At 37.3% G+C, this 25,263-nt stretch overlaps 1 protein-coding gene across 1 annotated transcript in view; it reads left to right on the forward strand.

Moving 5' to 3' along the window:
- The window catches only part of FCHO2 (FCH and mu domain containing endocytic adaptor 2), a 123,906-nt gene that overhangs the window by 22,904 nt on the left and 75,739 nt on the right, over positions 1-25,263 (forward strand). Inside the window, exons 3-5 of the mRNA XM_027604888.2 lie at positions 12,168-12,242; positions 14,036-14,177; positions 14,269-14,421. Of these exons, the coding sequence (XP_027460689.1) occupies positions 12,168-12,242; positions 14,036-14,177; positions 14,269-14,421 (370 nt within the window). The remainder of the gene's footprint in view (positions 1-12,167; positions 12,243-14,035; positions 14,178-14,268; positions 14,422-25,263) is intronic.

Here is a 25,263-nt window from a genome sequence, read left to right on the forward strand (position 1 = left end):
AATGGTGCCGCAGTAAACACAGTGATGCATATGTCTTTTCGAATTAGTGTTTTTGTTTTCTTTGGGTAAATACCCAGTAGTGGAATCACTGGATTATATGGTATTTTTATTTTTAATTTCTTTGAGGAACCTCTGTAATATTTTCCACAGGGGCTGCATGAATTTACATCCCCACCAACACTGCGTGATGGTTCCCTTTTCTCCACATCCTTGCCAACACTTGTTACTCCTTATCTTTTTTGATACTAGCTATTCTAACTGGTGTGAGGTGATATCTCATTGTGGTTTTGACTTGCATTTCCCTGATGATTAATGATATTGAGCACCTTTTCATGTGTCTGTTGGCCATCTGTATGTCTTCTTTGGGAAAATGTCTTTAGGTGTTCTGGGTGGATACAACTTTAGAACTAATACGTCTTCAGGTGAATTGAACTTTTTATCATTGTGAAGTGTCCTTTATATCTCTGGCATTGTTTTTTGCCTTAAAGTCTACTTTGTTTTTATTAAAGTGTCATCAGTTTGCTTTTGGTAAGGTTTTTTTTTTTTTATGTTATGTTAATCACCATACAGTACATCATTAGTTTCTGATGTAGTGTTCCATGATTCATTGTTTGTGTATAACACCCAGTGCTCCATGCAGAACGTGCCCTCTTTAATACCCATCACCACGCTAACCCATCCTCCCACCCCCCTCCCCTCTAGAACCCTCAGTTTGTTTTTCAGAGTCCATCGTCTCTCATGGTTCGTCTCGCCCTCTGATTCCCCCGCCTTCATTCTTCCCCTCCTGCTATCTTCTTCTTCTTTTTTTTTTTTTTCAACATATAATGTATTATTTGTTTCAGAGGTACAAATCTGTGATTCAACAGTCTTGCACAATTCACAATGCTCACCATAGCACATACCCTCCCCAATGTCTATCACCCAGCCGCCCCATCCTTCCCACCCCCCACCACTTCAGCAACCCTCAGTTTGTTTCCTGAGATTAAGAATTCCTCATATCAGTGAGGTCATATGATACATGTCTTTCTCTGATTGACTTATTTCGCTCAGCATAACACCGTCCAGTTCGATCCACGTTGTTGCACATGGCAAGATTTCATTCCTTTTGATGGCTGCATAATATTTTGTTGTGTATATATACCACATCTTCTTTATCCATTCATCTGTCGATAGACATCTTGGCTCTTTCCACAGTTTCGTTATTGTGGACATTGCTGCTGTAAGCATCGGGGTTGCACGTACCCTTTCGGATCCCTACATTTGTATCTTTGGGGTAAATACCCAGTAGTGCAATTGCTGGATTGTATGGTAGCTCTATTTTCAACTTTTTGAAGAACCTCCATACTGTTTTCCAGAGTGGTTGCACCGGCTTGCATTCCCACCAACAGTGTAGGAGGGTTCCCCTTTCTCTGCATCCCTGCCAACATCTGTCGTTTCCTGACTTGTTAATTTTAGCCATTCTGACTGGTGTGAGGTGGTTTCTCATTGAGGTTTTGATTTGGATTTCCCTGATGCTGAGTGATGTTGAGCGCTTTTTCATGTGTCTGTTGGCCATTTGGATGTCTTCTTTGGAAAAATGTCTGTTCATGTCTTCTGCCCATTTCTTGATTGGATCATTTGTTCTTTGGGTGTTGAGTTTGAGAAGTTCTTTATAGATTTTGGATACTAGCCCTTTATCTGATATGTCATTTGCAAATATCTTCTCCCATTCTGTTGGTTGTCTTTTGGTTTTGTGGACTCTTTCTTTTGCTCTGCAAAAGCTTTTTATCTTGATGAAGTCCCAATAGTTCATTTTTGCCCTCTCTTCCCTTGCCTTTGGCGATGTTTCTAGGAAGAAGTTGCTGCGGCTGAGGTCGAAAAGGTTGCTGCCTGTGCTCTCCTTTAGGATTTTGATGGTCTCCTGTCTCACATTTAGGTCTTTCAACCATTTGGAGTCTATTTTTGTGTGTGGTGTAAGGAAGTGGTCGTTTCATTCTTCTGCATGTGGCTGTCCAATTTTCCCAACACCATTTGTTGAAGAGACTGTCTTTTTTCCATTGGACATTCTTTCCTGCTTTGTCGAAGATTAGTGGACCATAGAGTTGAGGGTCCATTTCTGGGCTCTCTGTTCTGTTCCATTGATCTTTGTGTCTCTTTTTGTGCCAGTACCATACTGTCTTGATGATGACAGCTTTGTAATAGAGCTTGAAGTCCAGAATTGTGATGCCACCAACTTTGCTTTTTTTTTTTTCAACATTCCTCTGGCTTTTCGGGGTCTTTTCTGATTCCATACAAATTTTAGGATTCTTTGTTCCATTTCTTTGAAAAAAGTGGATGGTATTTGGATGGGGATTGCATTGAATGTGTAGATTGCTCTAGGCAGCATTGACATCTTCACAGTGTTGGTTCTCCCAATCCATGAGCATGGAACGTTTTTCCATTTCTTTGTGTCTTTCTCAGTTTCTTTCATGAGTGTTTTATAGTTTTCTGAGTACAGATTCTTTGCCTCTTTGGTTAGATTTATTCCTAGGTATCTTATGGTTTTGGATGCCATTGCAAATGGGGTCGACTCCTTAATTTCTCTTTCTTCTCTGTCTTGTTGTTGTATAGGAATGCCACTGATTTCTGTGCATTGATTTTATGTCCTGCCACTTTACTGAATTCCTGTATGAGTTCTAGCAGTTTTGGGGTGGAGTCTTCTGGGTTTTCCACATAAAGTATCATCTGCAGAGAGGGAGAGTTTGACTTCTTCTTTGCCGATTTGGATGCCTTTGATTTCTTTTTGTTGTCTGATTGCTGTGGCTAGGACTTCTAATACTATGTTGAATAGCAGTGGTGATGGTGGACATCCCTGCCGTGTTCCTGACCTTAGGGGGAAAGCTCTCAGGTTTTCTCCATTGAGAATGATATTCACTGTGGGTTTTTCATAGATGGCTTTTATGATGTTGAGGTATGTACCCAGTATCCCTGTTCTCTGAAGAGTTTTGATCAAGAAAGGAGGCTGTACTTTGTCAGGTGCTTTTTCTGCATCTATTGAGAGGATCATATGGTTCTTGTTCTTTCTTTTGTTAATGTATTGTATCATGTTGATTGATTTGCGGATGTTGAACCAACCTTGCAGCCCAGGGATAAATCCCACTTGGTCGTGGTGAATAATCCTTTTAATGTACTGCTGGATCCTATTGGCTAAGATTTTGGTGAGAATTTTTGCATCCATGTTCATCGAGGATATTGGTCTGTAGTTCTCCTTTTTGATGGGGGTCTTTTGTCTGGTTTGGGGATCAAGGTAATGGTGGCCTCATAAAATGAGCTTGGACGTTTTCCTTCCATTTCTATTTTTTGGAACAGTTTCAGAAGGGTAGGTATTAATTCTTCTTTAAATGTTTGGTAGAATTCCCCTGGGAAGCCATCTGGCCCTGGGCTTTCGTTTGTTGGGAGATTTTTGATTACCACTTCAATTTCCTTAGTGGTTATAGGTCTGTTCAGGTTTTCTATTTCTTCCTGGTTCAGTTTTGTTAGTTGATACATCTCTAGGAATGCATCCATTTCTTCCAGATTATCTAAATTGCTGGCATAGAGTTGCTCATAATATGTTCTTATAATTGTTTGTATTTCTTTGGTGTCGGTTGTGATCTCTCCTCTTTCATTCATGATTTTGTTGATTTGGGTCATTTCTCTTTTCTTTTTGATAAGTCCGGCCAGGGGTTTATCAATCTTGTTAATTCTTTCAAAGAACCAGTTCCTAGTTTCATTGATCTGTTCTACTGTTCTTTTGGTTTCTAGTTCATTGATTTCTGCTCTGATCTTTATGATTTCTCTTCTCCTGTTGGGTTTAGGTTTTATTTGCTGTTTTTGCTCCAGCTCCTTTAGGTGTAGGGTTAGGTTGTGTATTTGAGACCTTTCTTGTTTCTTGAGAAAGGCTTGTATTGCTATATACTTTCCTCTTAGGACTGCCTTTGCTGTATCCCAAAGATTTTGGACAGTTTTGTTTTCATTTTCATTGGTTTCCATGAATTTTTTGAGTTCTTCTTTAATTTCCTGGTTGGACCCATTCATTCTTTAGTAGGATGCTCTTTAGCCTCCAGGTATTTGAGTTCTTTCCGACTTTCCTCTTGTGATTGAGTTCTAGTTTCAAAGCATTGTGGTCTGAAAATATGCAGGGAATGATTCCAATCTTTTGGTGCCAGTTGAGTCCTGATTTGTGACCTAGGATGTGATCAATTCTGGAGAATGTTCCATGGGCACTAGAGAAGAAAGTGTATTCTGTTGCTTTGGGATGGAATGTTCTGAATATGTCTGCAAAGTCTATTTGGTCCAGTGTGTCATTTAAAGTCTTTATTTCCTTGTTGATCTTTTGCTTAGATGATCTGTCCATTTCAGTGAGGGGGCTGTTAAAGTCCCCACTATTATTGTATTGTTGTCAATGTGTTTCTTTGCTTTTGTTATTAATTGGCTTATATAAGTGGCTGCTCCCATGTTAGGGGCATAGATATTTACAATTGTTAGATCTTCTTGTTGGATAGACCCTTTAAGTAGGATATAGTGTCCTTCCTCATCTCTTATTACAGTCTTTGGTTTAAAATCTCATTTGTCTGATATAAGGATTGCCACCCCAGCTTTCTTTTGGTGTCCATTAGCATGGTAAATGGTTTTCCACCCCCTCACTTTCAATCTGGGGGTGTCTTTGGGTCTAAAATGAGTCTCTTGCAGATGCATATTGATGGGTCTTGTTTTTTAACCCAATCTGATAGCCTGTGTCTTTTGATTGGGGCATTTAGCCCATTTACATTCAAGGTAACTACTGAAAGATATGAATTTAGTGCCATTGTATTGCCTGTAAGGTGACTGTTACTGTATATTGTCTGTGTTCCTTTCTGGTCTGTGTTGGTTTTAGGCTCTCCCTTTGCTTAGAGGACCCCTTTCAATATTTCTTGCAGGGCTGGTTTCGTGTTTGCAAATTCCTTTAGTTTTTGTTTGTCCTGGAAGCTTTTTATCTCTCCTTCTATTTTCAATGACAGCCTAGCTGAATATAGTATTCTTGGCTGCATATTTTTCTCATTTAGTGCTCTGAATATATCATGCCAGTCCTTTCTGGCCTTCCAGGTCTCTGTGGATAGGTCTGTTGCCAATCTAATGTTTCTATCATTGTAGGTTACATATTTCTTCTCCTGAGCTGCTTTCAGGATTTTCTCTTTGTCTTGTTGATCTTTTGAGTTTTACTATTAGATGTATGAGTATTGACCTATTTTTATTGATTTTTGAGAGGGGTTCTCCGTGCCTCCTGGATTTTGATGCCTGTTTCCTGCCCCAAATTCGGGAAGTTCTCTGGTATAATTTGCTCCAATGTACCTTCTGCCCCTCTCTCTCTTTCTTCTTCTTCTGGGATCCCAATTATTGTAATGTTGTTTTGTCTTATGGTATCACTTAGCTCTCGAATTCTGCCCTTGTGATCCAGTAGTTGTTTATCTCTCTCTTTCTCAGCTTCTTTATTTTCCATCATTTGGTCTTCTATATCGCTAATTCTCTCTTCTGCCTCATTTATCCTAGCAGAGCCCCCATTTTTTATTGCACCTCATTAATAGCCTTTTTGATTTGACTTGGTTAGATTTTAGTTCCTTTATTTCTCCAGAAAGGATTTCTCTAATAACTTCCATGTGCTTTTGGTAAGTTTTTGCATGGTATATGTATTCTTTTCTTTGCTGTGTCTGTGTGGTGTAGTGTGTTTGTTATTTTTAAAGGCATTTTTCCTTTAATTGGAGAATTTAGCCTATTACATACAGTATAATTGTAGGTATATTTGGGTTCAAATTTCTTGTCTCAGAGGTTGTGAGACGTTTGTGTAAAGGTCCAGGAAGTAAATATTTTAGGCTTTGTGTGCATCTTATCTCTGTTGCAGCTATTCATCTCTGCTGTTTTAGCACAAAAATAGCCATAGCCAACATATAAAATAAATGAGCTTGGCTGTGCTCTAATAAAAATTTTATTTATGAGAACAAAAATGGGCCATATTTGGCCAATGGAAGTGTAGGTTGCCAAACAATGCTATTTTAGTATTTGTCATTTATTTGTCCTACTTATATTGTATTTTTTTCCTCTTCTTTCTTGCTTTTTGGCCTTTTTTTTTTTAATTCTCTTTACTTCTATTAGCTTAGAAGTAATACCCTCTTCTACTTCTCTTGTAGTGGTTATCCTAGGTTTACAACAAAATTGAGAGGAAGATGTGGAGATTTCCCATTTGCCCCTTGCCCCTACACATGCATAGCCTCCCCCATTATCAACATCCTCCACCAGAATGGTATATTTAAAACATTTCTTTTAATTTCTTAATTTTTAAAATTTTTATTTAAAAAAATTTTAATTGTGGTGTCTGGGTGGCTCAGACAGTTAAGTGTCTGCCTTTGGCTCAGATCGTGATCCTTGGGTCCTGGGATTGAGCCCCGCATCGGGCTCCCTCCTGAGTGGGGAACTTGCTTCTCCCTCTCCCTCTGCCTGCTGCTCCCACTGCTTGTACTCTCTCTCTCTGTCAAATAAAAAACAATTTAACAAACTCTTAAAAGATTAAAAAAATTTTAATTGAAGTATAGTTGACATACAAATTTGTCTTAGTTTCAGGCATACAGTGTAGTGAATTGACAATTCTGTGCATTAGGAAAAGCTCACCACTCTAAGTGTGGTTATGTTCTGTCACCATACAAAATTATTCCAATATTGTTGACCCTGTTACCAGTGCTGTACTTTTCATACACATAAGTTATTTACTATAACTGTAAGTTTATATCTTAATCCCCTTCACCTATTTTGTCCGTATCCTCACCCCCCTAGAATATGGTACATTTTTTACCATGGATGAACCTACCCTGACACATTATAATCACCCGAAGTGCATTGTTTTGCCTTGGGGTTCACCCTTGGTATTGTACATTATACAGGTTGGACAAATGATAATGGCATGTATCCATCATTACAGTATTATGTAGAGTATTTTCACTGTCTTAGGAATTCTTTGTGCTCTTTTTCACTCTTCATAGTTTTATCTCTTCCAGATGTCATATGGTTGAAATCGATTGGCTTCTTTCACTTAGGAATATGCATTTAAAGTGCCTTAATGTCTTTTCATGCCTTGGTGGCTCATTTCTTTTCATTTATTTGTTTATTATTTAAAAAAATTTTTTTTCTAAAGATTTTATTTATTTATTTGACAGAGAGAGACACAGTGAGAGAGGGAACACAAGCAGGGGGAGTGGGAGAGGGAGAAGAAGGCCTCCCACTGAGCAGGGAGACCGACGTGGGGCTCGATCCCAGGACTCTGGGATCATGACCTGAGCCGAAGGCAGATGCTTAAGGACTGAGCCACCCAGACGCCCTTCATTTCTTTTTAGTACTGAATAATATTCCATTGTCTGGATGTACCGTAGTTTCTCCATTTACCTACTGAAAGATATCTTGGTTGCTTCCAAGTTTTGGCAGTAATGAATAAAGGTGCTATAAGCATCTGTGTGTGGGTTTTTGTGTGGACATGTTTCCAACTCCATTGATAACAGGGAATTCCATTGCTGGATTATATGGTAAGAGTATGTTTAGTTTTGTAAGTAACTGCCAGACTGTCTGCCAAAGTGGCTCTATCATTTGCATTTCTACCAGCAGTGAATGAGAATTCCTTTGCTCCACATCCTTGCTAGTATTCGGTTTTCTCAGTGGTTCAGACTTTGGTCCTTCTAATAGGTATGTAGTCGTATCTTGTTTTAATTTACTTTTCTTGATGATACATGATGTGTAGCATCTTTTCATATGCTTATTTGCCACCTTTATATCTATTTTGGTGAGATGTCAAGGTCGTTGGCCCGTTTTTAATCTTGTCTTATTGTGGTGTTCTAAGAGTTCTATGTATATTTGAGATAGCATTTTTTTTTTAGATTTGTCTTTTGCAGATAGTTTCTCCCAGTCTCTGACGTCTCATTTTCTTGACATTGTGTTTCACAGAGCAGAAATTTTTAATTTTAATGAAGCCCAGCTTCTTGATTTCTGTCATAGATCTTATTATCTTTGTTGTAAAAGACATCACTATATCCAGGGTCTTCTGGGTTTTCTCTATTGTTATTATTTTCTAGAAGTTGCACAGTTTTACATTTCACTGGATTTTTATTTATTTATCTATTTATTTATTTTAGAAATATGAGAGAGAGAGCACACGCATGAGCAGGCAGGAGGGGCAGAGGGAGAGGGAGAAGCAGATTCCTTTGCTGAGCGGAGAGCCCGATGTAGGACTCAGTCCCAGGACCCTGGGGTCATGACCTGGGCCAAAGGCAGATGCTTAACTGACTGAGACACCCAGGTGCCCACAGGATTTTTTTTTTTTTTAATTCAAGATCATTTCAGTATCTATTGTTGAGATGTTAGGTATCAGTAATTATAGCTTCTTTAAAGGTAACATTTGGTGATGTGAAGGGTTTAGCTGCTTTTAAGATTTTCTTTTAGTCTTTCAGCAGTTTTCACCTAGGTATAAACATATATCACCTGGGTATAGATAGACATAGTTTTGCTAGGTGATGAAATAAAGAATTATTTTTATTTTATACTCTTAGGGTTTGTTGGGCTGTTTGGATCTGTGGTTTGGTATCTTTTGTCAGTTTTGGAAAATTGTCATTATCTCTGGAAATAATTCTTGCCTATTTTTTTCCCTTTACACATTAGATTTTTTTTTTTTTTTTTTTTTTTACTTTGTCCTTTCTCTCTTTCCCATTCTTCCATTTCTCTTCTCTGTTTTCCATTCTTTTGTCTCTCTGAGCTTTATACCAGGATAAAGTCTTCTCACTTCTCTTCTGGTTTACTGATTCTCACTGTAGTGTATTGAATCTTCTGTTTAACCTCATGGGTTGAGATACTAATTTTTGATACTGTATTTTTCACATACAGAGTTTTTATCTTTTTTTCCAAATTTGCTATGATTTCCTTCACTTTTAAAAAAGGATTTCCATTTCTCTACTGAAATTCTTTTTTTTTTTATTAAGATTTTTTTATGTATTTATTTGAGAGAGAGAGAATGAGAGATAGAAAGCACGAGAGGGAAGAGGGTCAGAGGGAGAAGCAGACTCCCTGCCGAGCAGGGAGCCCGATGCGGTACTCGATCCCGGGACTCCAGGATCATGACCTGAGCCGAAGGCAGTCGCTTAACCAACTGAGCCACCCAGGCGCCCTCTACTGAAATTCTTGATTGGTTGGTTGGTTGGTTGATTTATGTACGCTCTGCACCCAATGTAGGTCTTGAACCCAAGACCCTGAGATCAGGAGTTGCATGCTCTAGTGTCTGAGCCAGGCAGATGCCCCTGAAATTCTTTCTTAAAATTATTTATTTATTTATTTATTTATTTATTTATTTTAAACATATAATGTATTATTTGTTTCAGGGGTACACGTTTGTGATTCATCAGTCTTACACAATTCACCATACCACATACCCTCCCCAGTGTCCATCATCCAGCCACCTCATCCTTCCCACCCCCCTCCACTCCAGCAACCCTCAGTTTGTTTCCTGAGATTAAGAGTCTCTTATGGTTTGTCTCCCTCTCTGGTTTTATCTTGTTTCATTATTTCCTCTGTTCCCCTATGATCCTCTGCTTTGCTTCTCAAATTCCACATATCAGTGAGATCATATGATACTTGTCTTTCTCTGATTGACTTTTTTCACTTGGCATAATACCCTCTAGTTCCATCCATGTTGTTGCACATGGCAAGATTTCATTTTTTTTGATGGCTGCATAATATTCTGTTGTGTATATATGCCACATCTTCTTTATCTGTTCATCTGTCGATGGACATCTTGGCTCTTTCCACAGTTTTGTTATTGTGGACATTGCTGCTATAAACATCAGGGTGCACGTACCCCTTCGGATCCCTACATTTGTATCTTTGGGGTAAATACCCAGTAGTGCAATTTCAGCGTTTTGAAGAACCTCCATACTGTTTTCCAGAGTGGCTGCACCAGCTTGCATTCCCACCAACAGTGTAGGAGGGTTCACTTTTCGCTGCATCCTCACCAGCATCTGTCATTTCCTGACTTGTTAATTTTAGCCATTCTGTCTGGTGTGAGGTGGTATCTCATTGAGGTTTTGATTTGGATTTCCCTGATGCCAGGTGATGTTGAGCACTTTTTCATGTGTCTGTTGGCCATTTGGATGTCTTCTTTGCAGAAATGTCTGTTCATGTCTTCTGCCCATTTCTTGATTGGATTATTTGTTCTTTGGGTCTTGATTTTGATTTTGCTAAGTTCTTTATAGATTTTGGATACTAGCCCTTTATCTGATATGTCATTTGCAAATATCTTCTCCCATTCTGTCGGTTGTCTTTTGGTTTTGTTGACTGTTTCTTGTGCTGTGCAAAAGCTTTTTATCTTGATGAAGTCCCAGTAGTTCATTTTTGCCTTTGTTTCCTTTGCCTTTGGGGACGTGTCTAGCAAGAAGTTGCTGCGGCTGAGGTTGAAGATGTTGCTGCCTGTGCTCTCCTCAAGGATTTTGATGGATTCCTGCATCACATTTAGGTCTTTTATCCATTCTGGGTTTATTTTTGTGTGTGGTGTGAGGAAAAGGTCCAGTTTCATTCTTCTGCATGTGGCTGTCCAATTTTCCCAACACCATTTGTTGAAGAGACTTTTTTCCTTTGGACATCTTTCCTGCTTTGTCAAAGATTAGTTGACCACAGAGTTGAGGGTCCATTTCTGAGCTCTCTCTATTCTGTTCCATTCTTCTGTGTGTCTGTTTTTGTGCCCGTCCCATACTGTCTTGATGATTACAGCTTTGTGATAGGGCTTGAACTCAGGACCCTGAGATCAAGAGTCACAGGCTCTAGTGACTGAGCCAGGCAGGTGCCCCTGAAATTCTTTTTTTTTTTTTTAAGATTTTTTATTTATTTGTTTGACACAGAGAGAGAGAGAGAGAGAATTCACAAGTAGGCAGGCAGGCAGGCAGAGGGAGAGTGAGAAGCAGGCTCCCTGCCGAGCACGGAGCCTGATGTGGGGCTTGATGCCAGGATGCTGGGACCATGACCTGAGTCGAAGGCAGACACTTAACTGACTGAGCCCACCCAGGCACTCCTGAAATTCTTGATTTATGTACTGTCTCCTTGAAGACAATACATAAACTCATAAAATCTAAGCTTTCTAATCTCAGCATTTGGAACATTGCTTATTTGTTCTTCCTGGTTTTTGTTCGTTTGTCTTATTTGCTTATGTGCTTGATGGTTTTATGAATGTATGTAAGACATCCATATAGGATCTAGTATCAGGGTTTGAAAAAGTACAGTTGGTAGTTCCTTTGAGAGCTTGCCTACTTAGGTTTATCCTTACTCATTGAGTCTCAACTTGAAGGTATGGGATTTCCCATGCTTCCCATCTTTGGTAAGTCTGAATCTAGTTTTGTCTCCCTTACCCTGTGAGGCTGTGAAAAGCTCTGCTCCTCTTCCTAGTCTCAGCTCCTGCTTCTAGATGCCCACCAGGGAAAAGCTAACCAACATATCTGATTTACTTCTCTGGATATCCTTCTCTTAGATCTTGGCTTACTCATTCTTAATTGCCTCCTGAGCTCTCTGATGCCTTTTAGTTAGCCCCTTTTCTCCATGCTTTTGTGGCTTTCCTCATCAGGAGGTTTTTGTATCAGTTCACTACTGCTGGATATTGAACCACTTTTTTGTGGCTGTTAAACTTATCCCATTGAGATATTAATTTTTTTCCTGTATTAACTTTTTTTAGATGATCAAAGTACCACCCTTGTGATATATTAAAAAGACACACAGAAGGTTAAAGGAGCAAAAAAAAGTCACAGTTCCATCAATGAGAGACAGTTACTGTTAATAGTTCCTTTTTATTAGAGAGCTGGTTTTTGTTGGCATGGGGTTGGGGAAGAGTTTGAAGTAAGTTTGGTTTGGATATTCTGAGTTTGAGGGGACTAAGATACCTGAGTATCATGACCACATACCTACTTTTTTTTTTAAAGTAAGCTGTATACCCAACCTGGGGCTTGAACTCATGACCCCGAGATGCAGAGTCGAATGATCTACTGACTGAGCTAACCAGGCACCCAATACCTACTTATTTTTAATATATAATTTGGGTTTTTTGTTTCAACAGTTTTAATTATATTTTGATAATTTTTCTATGTGTTTGAGAGCTCTTATCCTATGGAAATTTGATTTAACAGAGCTACAATAGAAGAAGCATACTCCAGGTCAATGACAAAACTAGCAAAATCTGCAAGCAATTATTCGCAACTTGGGTGAGTTAATTTCTCTGAAAAACTCTTTTTCAATATTGATTTAGGCACAGTTCTTGAGAATATTAAGTTCTTGTTGAAGACATAATGGTTCATAAATATAACATAATGTACTTATTTGGTTGTGGTTATATTACAGAAATTCTACCCTATTTTTAGTTAATCAGGTGGGAGATAGAAAAAACATGGGTTGACTTCACCTGTATTTCCTGATAATAAAGATGTTGACAACATTTCTGTTTTTGAAATGCGTGGTTCTCATAAATAATGGATGATATTTTACGTGTTGTGTCATTGGTTAAGATTATAAAGATTTTAAATATTAATGTTTTACTGATGCATATTATTCAAGAAATTGAGTTTCCTCTTTCTGTATTTTTTTGCACTTAAACATAACTTCAGATTGGTCAGTTTTCTTTCTTACTGCTTATTATACATTAATGTGTATTACTTGAACCCAAAAAAGTTCTGTATGTTAAACTTTTAAAAATGTAATGATATTTGACATTCCTTAAAGAAACCTGTACTTAAAGAAGTCTTATGTTGAACCCCTTTACAATGTAAAGAATCCTTTGGTAAAGGGACACTTCCATCTTCCTGCTTTGTGAAATCCACACTGTCATGTTTACATGAAGTGATGTACATGTATTTTGGTGCTGTAGTGAGTGGATACTTTTCAGTTACCTATTTTTGCTCTCAAAATGTTCCATTTAACTCCTTGCCAGATTTGATGCTGATTTAGATTTTAAAGTGTGAGGTGAGATCTAATCAGAACAGCCCTATTCTAAGTATCTTAACTTTCCTCTTTGAAATTCTTTACTGTTGCTTAAAATGATCACTGCAAGTTAGCATTCCTACTGGATAGGAAATGTAGTGATTGGGACAGAGTACATATTAGGGTAAGTAATTTCTTTCTCTGCCCTTTAGCCTTGTGCTTCTGTTTGTTTTCTAGTAGAGGTCTGGTCATGGAGCAAAACAGGTGATGTTGAAAATATCTTAGGTAGTACCTGAGGAAAACGTAGGATAAAATTATCTTTAGATCATTCCTTATTGACTAGATTGTTTTAAGCTAACCATTGACATCCTAAGTACTATCTAGGATATAATAATTTAGTAATTCTTGGATATACTTGAACCTGCAGAAAATACTAAATTCTCAGTATTATGAAGAAATGGTAGGAAAGTAGGTCATGCACATGTACCATGTAGTGGAAAGGGGACTGTTTTAGTGTTAAAGTGCACAGATAAAATTATCTGAACCAATATTTCAAGTAACAGTGTTAAAATAATTCTTATGATTATTAGTGATGAGGACTCATAAAATCATGTGTGCATTTGATTTTGCATGTTTGAATTCAGAGGAACTTTTATTTTCTGGTGAAGCATTTTAAATGAGCCCTGCATAGTTGAAAATTGAAATTTGGTAAAAAGTTAATTTTTAACAATAGACCATGATTAGAAAGGCTTCTGATACAAGTGAAAAAAAACCAAATCAACTCAGAAAATAGTATGACATAATTAAGAGAGAGGGCCCGTGGCCAGACCTGTGATAAATAGTTAACTGATTTCTGTGTACTTAAGGTCCAAAAATATTTTAATTAACCAAGGAGTAAAAAAATCACTGTCAGAATGAAAAATCACTGTCAGAATGAAAAATCATTTTATTTGTGATTTACTTTAATTTCCTATTTTGTCTAATTAAAATTGCTCAGTATAACATTATTTTTTCTGTTGGTTTTGTTTTGAGCCTTAACCTTTTTTTTTATTAAATAATTCCCATATTTCCTTTCCCTTAGAACATTTGCACCAGTGTGGGATGTGTTCAAAACATCTACAGAGAAATTAGCAAACTGTCACTTGGATCTTGTTAGAAAATTACAAGAATTAATAAAGGAAGTTCAGAAGTATGGAGAAGAACAAGTAAAAGCTCACAAAAAGGTATCAGTTTTTTCCTGTGAAAGGATTGATTGATCACATATTGAGTGCATGACAGTTCAGTCATTTTGATGAATCATTTCATACCATACAGACTAAAGAAGAAGTTGCAGGAACTCTGGAAGCTGTTCAAACCATTCAAAGCATAACTCAGGCCCTCCAGAAATCCAAGGAAAATTACAATGCCAAGTGTGTAGAACAGGAACGTTTGAAAAAGGAAGGAGCTACACAAAGAGAAATAGAAAAGGTAATTGTAGTAAAAATAATATCTCTGTGGTTTCAAAGCACTTTCAAACATAAGACTGCATTTAATCCTCACTCAGGAATAATCTCATATTAAAGTTGAAGACACTGTGCCTCTGAGTGTTCATGATTTACCTAAGTGAAACAGAACTAGGTTTGCAGAATATGTCGTGTATGGTAAATACATTAGCAAATACATGAAATAATTTCTTTATGCCGTTGACATTTGTAGGCTATTTTTATAGTAAGGTACTTGATAAGATACTACTTGGTGTGAGGTTTAACGTGAGGTAAAATTTTTTTTTAGTCAAGATTGGTATATTTAGAAAGGCATAGATACTTGAAGATACCTAAGATGTGTTGTGGGTGATGTATTGCCGACTTTGAAGACATTTATGTAGTATTGCGGTAAACCACAGTCCTTTCCTCCACTCGTGTTTTTTTTGAAAGTAGATTTTTTTCCCCCTTTCAAAACAGTTTAAATTAACCATTCACTTGTTTGATGTGTTATATCTCATTTAGGAGCACGCCATAGGGAGTGAAAATTTTGAAAGCTTTCTAAAGTATGTGAAATATCCAATAAAAAAATGAAAACCAAATTGTAACTGTATTATAGCAATTATATAATTATAGAAGTGTACATACATGGACAGAAACTAGAAGAGAATATGGAAAAATCAAAACAGTTGATGGGTTTTGGCATAACTGATTTCCTTTAATGTTTGTGCAATAAATAATAATTGGGAGGGAGAAAAAGATAAGGCACAATAAGTTTACTATTTTAAAACACCATTCCAGACACAGCATTTGTGAATAAAGTATAAGAAGGGAAAACAGAACAAAATCATAGGACCCAAAAAAGTAGAATATTATCTCCATGAACCAGAAACAGAACAGAAACTCAAAGTGGTGTGTAGAGATTGATTTTGCAGGTTTTGTTGGACTCAAAGTCCTAAGTTAGGTTGTGGAATTTATGCTCTTGTGTGGTAAAAGGGACTAAGTGTTTCCCATCTGAGATAGAGCACAAGGAGTCCCACTCACTACATGAAGCAATATTGGTAGGGAAAATAATCTTGGGCTGCTGACTAGGGCTAAAGCTTTATTGGAAGATGAGGGCTTATGGACGCAATTTTGGACCAGATCAAGCTAAGGAACCATTTCATGACTGTTTTGGCTTTATCCCCAATATTCTTCCAGGGAAGTAATTAAAAACTACTTTTATAAGACTGATACTAAATTGGGGACTTTGAGGGCTGGCAGGAGATGCCCTGAAAACTGCTAGGTGGGGATGGGTGAGCACAAAGGGTAGAACATAACACAATGCTAGGTGGTAACATTTACATTGCTTTCTATGGCTCTGTCCCACAGCACTGATGGAGGGAGAGAGAAGAGGAGAAGGGGAAAAAACAAGAAACCTCCCATTTGAAATGAGCGAACAACCAAAATTCTAGAGTACATCCAAGAAATCTAATACTAGGACAGCAATAAATTTAACAATTGGAAAAAGAATTCACTCCACATAAAATTTAAATTCATAAAACAGGGGTGCCTGAGTGGCTCAGTCGTTAAGCATCTACCTTCAGCTCAGGCCACGATCCCAGGGTCCTGGGATCGAGCCCAGCCTTAGGCTCCCTGTTCCCTGGGAGGCCTGCTTCTCCCTCTCCCACTCCCACTGCTTGTGTTCCCTCTCTCGGTGTCTCTCTCTCTGTCAAATAAATAAAGTCTTTTAAAAAAATACATACATTTATAAAACAGATGAACAAAAAAGTTTGTGTTCAGTATGTGCAAAGAGATAAGTGAATATAAACTAGTAAAGAGGATTAAGGAATTAAAAGAGGCATAATGGAATAAGATCTAGATAGGAAAACAGCTAATTAGAAAACTTGGAAATGAAAAATATGGTTATTGAGAAAAAAGTAATAGAAAATACAAACCTGGGTGGCTCAGTCGGTTAAGCATCTGCCTTTGGCTCGGGTCATGATCTCAGGGTCCTGGGATCGAGTCTTGCATTGGGCTCCCTGCTCAGTGGGGAGTCTGCTTCTCCCTCTGTGCTCTCCCTCTCTCTCTCTCAAAGACAAACTTTAGACTTTAGACTTGATGTGTCAAAGAATGAATTTGGAAGATGGTACTGAGGGAACTCACCCAGAACATAGTACAAAGAAATAAAGATTACTGGGGTGCCTGGGTGGCTGGTTAAACCTCTGTCTTCAGCTCAAGTCATGGTCTTAGGGCCCTAGGATCAAGCCCCGGGTCGGGCTCTGTGCTGAGGAGGGAGTCTGCTTCTCCCTCTCCCTTTGCCCCCCCCCACTCATGTGTGCCCTCTCATTCTCTCTCTCAAATAAATAAAATCTTTTTTTTCAAATAAATAAAATCTTAAAAAAAATAACAAATAAATAAAATAAAGGTTACCGACATTCATCTAATGTGAATTCCAGAAGAAAATGGAGAGAATGGTGGTCTAGTAGTATTTAAAGAGTTAATAGCTCAGGATTTTTTAGACCTGAGGAAATTCAGTAGTCCACAGATTAATACAACACTGTATGTTAACTGGAATTAACAAAAAACTTTAAAAAAATGTGTGTATATATAAGTATTAAAAAAAAAAAAAGAGTCCCCAGTTAGAACATTCTTGGTATTAAGCAGGTTACATAAAGATAAATTCAGACCTAGACTCCATAGAAAAAGAGAATATTGAAAGCTACCAGGTATTTCTTGTTTTCTCACATCTTTGAAATCAGAATGCATCTTCAGCTGATGATATCATATAATCACTGTTGGTAAGGTAGTTTATGTGTGTATTTTTATTGCCTTTGTGAACTTGGTTATTCTATGTGGTAGCACGATTAGACAACTGCAGCACTTTGATGTTTTAGTTAACAGACCATCTTAAGACAATTTGAGGAAGGAATTGTTCTGGTTTTTGTCAGAAAACCTTTTGTTGAGACCTTCTGGCAAGATCAAGAAAATGTGAGCACTGGTGTTTAGAAGAAAATTGGGAGATAATAATGGAGCATTTTTAAGAGGTACTACATCAGTAATGGTCTTGATGACGTTGAGGATAATATTGTGTGGGGAAAAAAACAGACTTCAGCAGTCTCTGAATTGGAAAGTAATTGAGAAGGTTCAAATCTGAATATGAGGAAGATACAGGAGTATGTCAAACAATTCATTTTGCTTTCCTTTTTATTCTGTATCACATGGGGTGGTAATAGAATAAAAATTTACTTCTAAGTAAGTCTCTCTTTTAAAGTATAAAATTAGAATTTTAAGTGATAAGAAAGCATTTTATGCTTTAGATGATAGCATTTTTCTATTTTAATGGTACACAAGATAATATGGTGTACTTTATAAATTAATGGCATGTCAGAGTTAGTAATAATCATGTAGGTACATTAAGCATAACTTCTAAAAGAATAGAAGTCTAAGTCTTTTAAATAAGGAAAAAGAAAAGAGGATATTAAAATTTACTGATAGGAGAGAGAGGAGGAAATAGAGAAAAAAAGAATGGTAGTCAGAAAGCTCAAAGTAAGCTGGAAGAAGTAAGTTCAAATATACCAAAGCCATAATATGTATATGAGTGAATTAGACTCCTCTAATAATAGGTTGTCAAATTGGAAAAAATTCTTACTATGTAAAACAACTTTAATATTTAACAACAGAAGACTGTTTCATATAATGGGACTATTCAGCAGTTAAAATAAATTTTATAGGGTAAAATGATAGATCTGGGATTTAAAATACTATATCAAAAAATATTGGAGGGGAAGAATGGATGGAATCTTGAAGTTACATGATGGGTTAATGGAGTTTATTGCACTTCTTTGATGTGTTCTAAAATGTTTATTATAAAAACAAAAAAAAAAAGCTAGAATGACATGAATTAACATTGACATGGGTAAAACTAAAAAGCATAATGTTGAGCAAGAAAAAGTTCCAGAAGAATATGTAGATTTTGATGCCTTTCACATAATTTTTAATTCTCTGCAAAAAAAACCTTTTAAAGTATAATTAACTGTATAAGGGACATGCATAGGGACAATAAACACTAAGTTACATAATGGAAGTTACCTTTGCAGAGCAAGTGGGGAATGGGATTGGTAAGGACATGGGGCCTCCCTTTGTCTATTTAATAATTTTTTTCCAAAAAAATGAAAAAGATAGGAACAAATATAGATAAAGCCAACTATATTTCAAAATAGATTTTTTTTTTAAATGTGAGCTATAGGAACAGTTCCTATAGGTCAGTAACATACCGGTCACTAAATTGGTATGAATCCCATATCATTAATGCAAAAGTGTGCTATCTGAATTTGAAATTTTCCAAAGGGTTCAAGTACTCCTCAGCTAAATACTGCTCTTTATTTATTTTTTTGTGAAACCCAGTGGGTTTAACTTAGTACCTAGTATGTAGTGACCACTTGAAGAATATATGGTACCTAGAAATTACACTTGAGGAAATGATTGTCTGAGTCCTTTGATATAAACTGAAAAAGGTTTAATATAAGGTAATGATATAGATTAAATTAAAGGATTTCCTTTGGGTTAACATACTAGGCAGAGCTGTAGCATATGGTTGTGTCCAAGTGTTGTGATTTGGTGATCTTTGCTTCATTTACCTTGTGGTCGTGTGGACAGATTAGAGGAAATGGTGCTTTTTTCTTTTTCTTTTTTTTTTTTGTTAAGATTTCAAGAATTTATTTATATGAGAGAGAAAGAGCGTGAAGTGGGGAAGGGCAAATGGAGAGGGAGAGAGAAACTTAGCAGACTCCCGATGCAAACCTCGATCTCATGATCCTGAGATCAGGACCCAAGCTGAAACCAAAAGTTGGACGCTTAACTGACTGCACCACGCAGGCAATCATAGATGCTTAAACACAAATATTTCTCATAGTATATCAGTAAATTTATTTAAAATGCTAAGGAAATGAATAAAATGTGGGACCTATTTTATTATCAGTAATTTGTTAAAGCCAGTCTTTTATTTGTGAGAAGAAATGTAGCTGTTTTTTTTTTTGAAAGCATAATTTCCTCATTTAAGAACAAATGCTCTAACTTCCCTTTTCAATAATGACTTTATGAAAGTGGTCAAATTCATTACTACTTGGATATTCTGTTTTTTATATTTCTACCCTAGAATTTACAGCATTTCTAAGTATATATACTATTTAGAAAGTTGTTTTGACTTAAATGAGTATTGCTGTTTAGTTGTTTCCTCTGAGGGCTCTTTCTTGCTTTAAAAAAATAAAGATGTTCCCAATACAATTACATTCTAAAATTGCCTCTGCATCTTTTTATATGATACCCTTCTTTTTCTTTAAATTTGTTTTTGTCACTACTCAAAACACTTTGTGAGTCAACAATTTTTTTTTCATTTTATTCCTTTATGATTAAGTACCCCTTTTGTTAGTTTTCCAAGATACTTCTCTAGGTTGGTACATAATTTCCATGATTCTGGCCTATTATTTTTACTTTTGAAGAGTGAGGGCTGATGTAAAAAATGTAAGTTAGAATTTTAAAGGGTATCTTCTCTCTTCTTTCATGCCTCAAATAAGAGAAGTGAAAATTTCCCCAGCTTCCTGGTATCAGAAAGTATGCTCCAGAAGACTTACCCGTCCATTTATATTCTGAGTTTGGTCCTGATCTGAACTTCTGAGATAAAGACAATAATTTTATGGTTGGAAATAGTGGAAAAATAAGTTTGTGCTGAGTTGAAAATTAAGTAGACTTAGTTTTATAGTGAGAATATTCTGGGAGGAAAAAAGAAAGTTAAGAAAAGTATGCTGGTTTAAATTTTTTAAAATTATTTCTAAACCTGTTGACTCAGTAAAAATTTGAGTACCAAAACTAGTTTGAATTCTAGAGACTGAGTGTTGGAAGAAGAAATGATGCTTCAGGAACTTCTTTCTATCTCTTAAAGTCCTATAATTATAATGAATAATGTAAAATAATTGCTTTGTTTACACTGTAGAATTATATCATAGAGACGTCTTCTAAAAGGAGGAATGCCCCTCCAGGCAGTCATCTTTTATTCCTGTTAGATTACAGATTCCTTGTGAGTGAGAAACTGTCATTGTATCATCTGCAACACGGCATGTATGTTTACTTGGAAAAATAATCATTACAGCAAAATATTATTTGAATTTTTCCTGTTTGTTAATATAACACAAATTAAGAGCTTTTTTTACTTTAAATATCGGCTAAAGACTAGAGTCTTGGCTTTTTAAATGTCTTATTCAAGTATTTTTCTGATTGTTGGATTATGAAGTGATAATTTGTATATAGTAGTAAGTGTTTTAGTTCCTACCCTGTGCTTGTCATTATGCTAGATGTTATGAAGGTGATTACAGGCTAAAATACATATTCTCCCCTTCTGTATTCAAGAAGCTTCCTTCTTTTTGGGCAGCATAAACATTGAATAGTGCAGAACAAGAGGTTAGAGAGAGGTTTTAATGGTAAGTTTAGAAGGGGAGGTATCCTATTTTGTATAGAACCTGTAAAAAGAAAACAGGGAAGATCTCATGAAATAAATTACTTTTAAAAGTTTAGCCACCAAACAGAAAATAAAATAGTATAGCCACAATCATTATAGCCCTATTTGGGGGGACTTTTCCATTTTTATGAATTTTTTCCAAATTGCAGATGTCTCTAGGGGTGATCACAACTCAAGTCTTCATCAATAGCTAACATATAAATGACTAGGCAGCAGAACAAAAAGAGTAGGTGTTAGGATAAGGAACAAGCAAAGAAGGGGCTGCTAGTGGGACTACGTTGTTTTGCTAGGCTCTGTCACTGAAAATCACTCCCTGGACTGTAGGTTGCTGATCCTTTTTTTTTTTTTTTTTAAAGATTATTTATTTGAGAGAGAGAGCGAGAGCACAAGCAGGGTGAGGATCAGAGGGAGAAGCACACTCCCCGCTGAGCAGGGAGCCCGATGTGGGACTCGATCCCGGGACTCCAGGATCATGACCTGAGCCAAAGGCAGACACTAAAGGACTGAGCTACCCAGGCGCCCCTCATTCTTTTTTTTTTTACTATGCATTTTATTTGTTTTTATTAACATATATTATTTGTTTCAGGGGTACAGGTCTGTGATTCATCAGTCTTACACATGATTCACAGCACTCACCATAGCACATATCCTCCCCAGTGTCCCATCACCCAGCGACCCCATCCCTCCTACCCCCCTCCACTCCAGGAACCCTTAGTTTGTTTCCCGAGATTGAGTCTCTTATGGTTTGTCTCCCTCTCTGGTTTCATCTTTTTCATTTTTCTCTCTCTTCCCCTATGATCCTCTGCCTTGCTTCTCAAATTCCTCATATCAGTGAGATCATATGATACTTGTCTTTCTCTGATTGACTTATTTCGCTCAGCATAATACCCTCTAGTTCCATCCACATCGTTGCAAATGGCAAGATTTTGGGTTTTTTTATGGCTGTATAATATTCCATTGTATATATATACCACATCTTCTTTTTTTTTATTTTTATTGTTATGTTAATCACCATATATTACATCATTAGTTTTTGGTGCAGTGTTCCATGATTCATTGTTTGTTCATAACACCCAGTGCTCCATGCAGAACGTGCCCTCCTCAATACCCATCACCAGGCTAACCCATCCCCCCACCCCCCTCCCCTCTAGAACCCTCAGTTTGTTTTTCAGAGTCCATCATCTCTCATGGTTCGTTTCCCCCTCTGACATACTCCCCTTTTCTTCCTCTCCTGTTATCTTCTTTTTCTTTTTTCTTAAAATATGTTGCGTTATTTGTTTCAGAAGTACAGATCTGTGATTCAACAGTCTTGCACAATTCACAGCGCTCACCGTAGCACATACCCTCCCCAATGTCTATCACCCAGCCACCCCATCCCTCCCACCCCCGACCACTCCAGTAACACTCAGTTTCTTTCCTGAGATTAAGAATTCCTCATATCAGTGAGGTCATGCGATACATGTCTTTCTCTGATTGACTTATTTCACTCAGCATAACACCCTCCAGTTCCATCCACGTCGTTGCAAATGGCAAGATCTCATTCCTTTTGATGGCTGCATAATATTCCATTGTGTATATATACCACATCTTCTTTATCCATTCATCTGTCGATGGGCATCTTGGCTCTTTCCACAGTTTGGCTATGGTGGACATTGCTGCTATAAACATTGGGGTACACGTACCCCTTCGGGTCCCTACATTTGTATCTTTGTGGTAAATACCCAGTAGTGCAATTGCTGGATCGAACGGTAGCTCTAATTTCAACTGTTTGAGGAACCTCCATACTGTTTTCCAGAGGGGTTGCACCAGCTTGCATTCCCACCAACAGTGTAGGAGGGTTCCCCTTTCTCCACATCCCCGCCAACATCTGTCGTTCCCTGACTTGTTAATTTTAGCCATTCTGACGGGTGTGAGGTGGTATCTCATTGAGGTTTTGATTTGGATTTCCCTGATGCCAAGCGATGTTGAGCACTTTTTCATGTGCCTGTTGGCCATTTGGATGTCTTCTTTGGAGAAATGTCTGTTCATGTCTTCTGCCCATTTCTTGATTGGATTATTTGTTCTTTGGGTGTTGAGTTGGATAAGTTCTTTATAGATTTTGGATATTAGCCCTTTATCTGATATGTCATTTGCAAATATTTTCTCCCATTCTGTCGGTTGTCTTTTGGTTTTGTGGACTGTTTCTTTTGCTGTGCAGAAGCTTTTTATCTTGATGAAATCCCAATAGTTCATTTTTGCCCTGGCTTCCCGTGCCTTTGGCGATGTTTCTAGGAAGAAGTTGCTGCGGCTAAGGTCGAAAAGGTTGCTACCTGTGTTCTCCTTTAGGATTTGGATGGACTCCTGTCTCACGTTTAGGTCTTTCAACCATTTGGAGTCTATTTTTGTGTGTGGTGTAAGGAAATGGTCCAGTTTCATTCTTCTGCATGTGGCTGTCCAATTTTCCCAACACCATTTGTTGAAGAGACTGTCTTTTTGCCATTGGACATTCTTTCCTGCTTTGTCAAAAATAAGTTGACCATAGAGTTGAGGGTCCATTTCTGGGCTCTCGATTCTGTTCCATTGATCTATGTGTCTGTTTTTGTGCCAGTACCATACTGTCTTGATGATGACAGCTTTGTAATAGAGCTGGAAGTCCGGAATTGTGATGCCGCCAGCTTTGCTTTTCTTTTTCAGTATTCCTCTGGCTATTCTGGGTCTCTTCTGGTTCCATACAAATTTTAGGATTATTTGTTCCATTTCTTTGAAAAAAGTGGATGGTATTTTGATGGGGATTGCATTGAATGTGTAGATTGCTCTAGGTAGCATTGACATCTTCACAATGTTGATTCTCCCAATCCATGAGCATGGAACGTTTTTCCATTTCTTTGTGTCTTCTTCAATTTCTTTCCTGAGTATTTTATAGTTTTCTGAGTACAGATCCTTTGCCTCTTTGGTTAGATTTATTTCTAGGTATCTAATGGTTTTGGGTGCAATTGTAAATGGGATCGACTCCTTGATTTGTCTCTCTTCTGTCTTGTTGTTGGTGTATAGGAATGCCACTGATTTCTGTGCATTGATTTTATATCCTGCTACTTTACTGAATTCCTGTATGAGTTCTAGCAGTTTTGGGGTGGAGTCTTTTGGGTTTTCCACATACAGTATCATATCATCTGCAAAGAGTGAGAGTTTGACTTCCTCTTTGCTGATTTGGATGCCTTTGATTTCTTTTTGTTGTCTGATTGCTGTGGCTAGGACTTCTAATACTATGTTGAATAGCAGTGGTGAGAGTGGACATCCCTGCCGCGTTCCTGACCTTAGGGGAAAAGCTCTCAGCCTTTCCCCATTGAGAATGATATTCGCTGTAGGTTTTTCATAGATGGCTTTTATGATATTGAGGTATGTACCCTCTATCCCTATACTCTGAAGAGTTTTGATCAAGAAAGGATGTTGTACTTTGTCAAATGCTTTTTCTGCATCTATTGAGAGGATCATATGATTCTTGTTCTTTCTTTTGTTAATGTATTGTATCACGTTGATTGATTTGCGGATGTTGAACCAGCCTTGCAGCCCAGGAATAAATCCCACTTGGTCGTGGTGAATAATCCTTTTAATGTACTGTTGGATCCTATTGGCTAGTATTTTGGTGAGAATTTTTGCATCCATGTTCATCAAGGATATTGGTCTGTAATTCTCTTTTTTGATGGGGTCTTTGTCTGGTTTTGGGATCAAGGTAATGCTGGCCTCATAAAATGAGTTTGGAAGTTTCCCTTCCATTTCTATTTTTTGGAACAGTTTCAGGAGAATAGGTATTAATTCTTCTTGAAATGTCTGATAGAATTCCCCTGGGAAGCCATCTGGCCCTGGGCTTTTGTTTCTTGGGAGATTTTTGATGACTGTTTCAATTTCCTTAGTGGTTATAGGTCTGTTCAGGTTTTCTATTTCTTCCTGGTTCAATTTTGGTAGTTGATACATCTCTAGGAATGCACCCATTTCTTCCAGGTTATCTAATTTGCTGGCATAGAGTTGCTCATAATATGTTCTTATAATTGTTTGTATTTCTTTGGTGTTGCTTGTGATCTCTCCTCTTTCATTCATGATTTTGTTGATTTGGGTCATTTCTCTTTTCTTTTTGATCAGTCTGGCCAGGGGTTTATCAATCTTGTTAATTCTTTCAAAGAACCAGCTCCTAGTTTCGTTGATCTGTTCTACTGTTCTTTTGGTTTCTGGTTCATTGATTTCTGCTCTGATCTTTATGATTTCTCTTCTCCTGCTGGGTTTAGGCTTTATTTGCTGTTCTTTCTCCAGCTCCTTTAGGCGTAGGGTTAGGTTGTGTATTTGAGACCTTTCTTGTTTCTTTAGAAAGGCTTGTATTGCTAT

Source organism: Zalophus californianus, chromosome 5, assembly GCF_009762305.2.
Source record: "Zalophus californianus isolate mZalCal1 chromosome 5, mZalCal1.pri.v2, whole genome shotgun sequence".
Lineage (NCBI taxonomy): Eukaryota > Metazoa > Chordata > Mammalia > Carnivora > Otariidae > Zalophus > Zalophus californianus.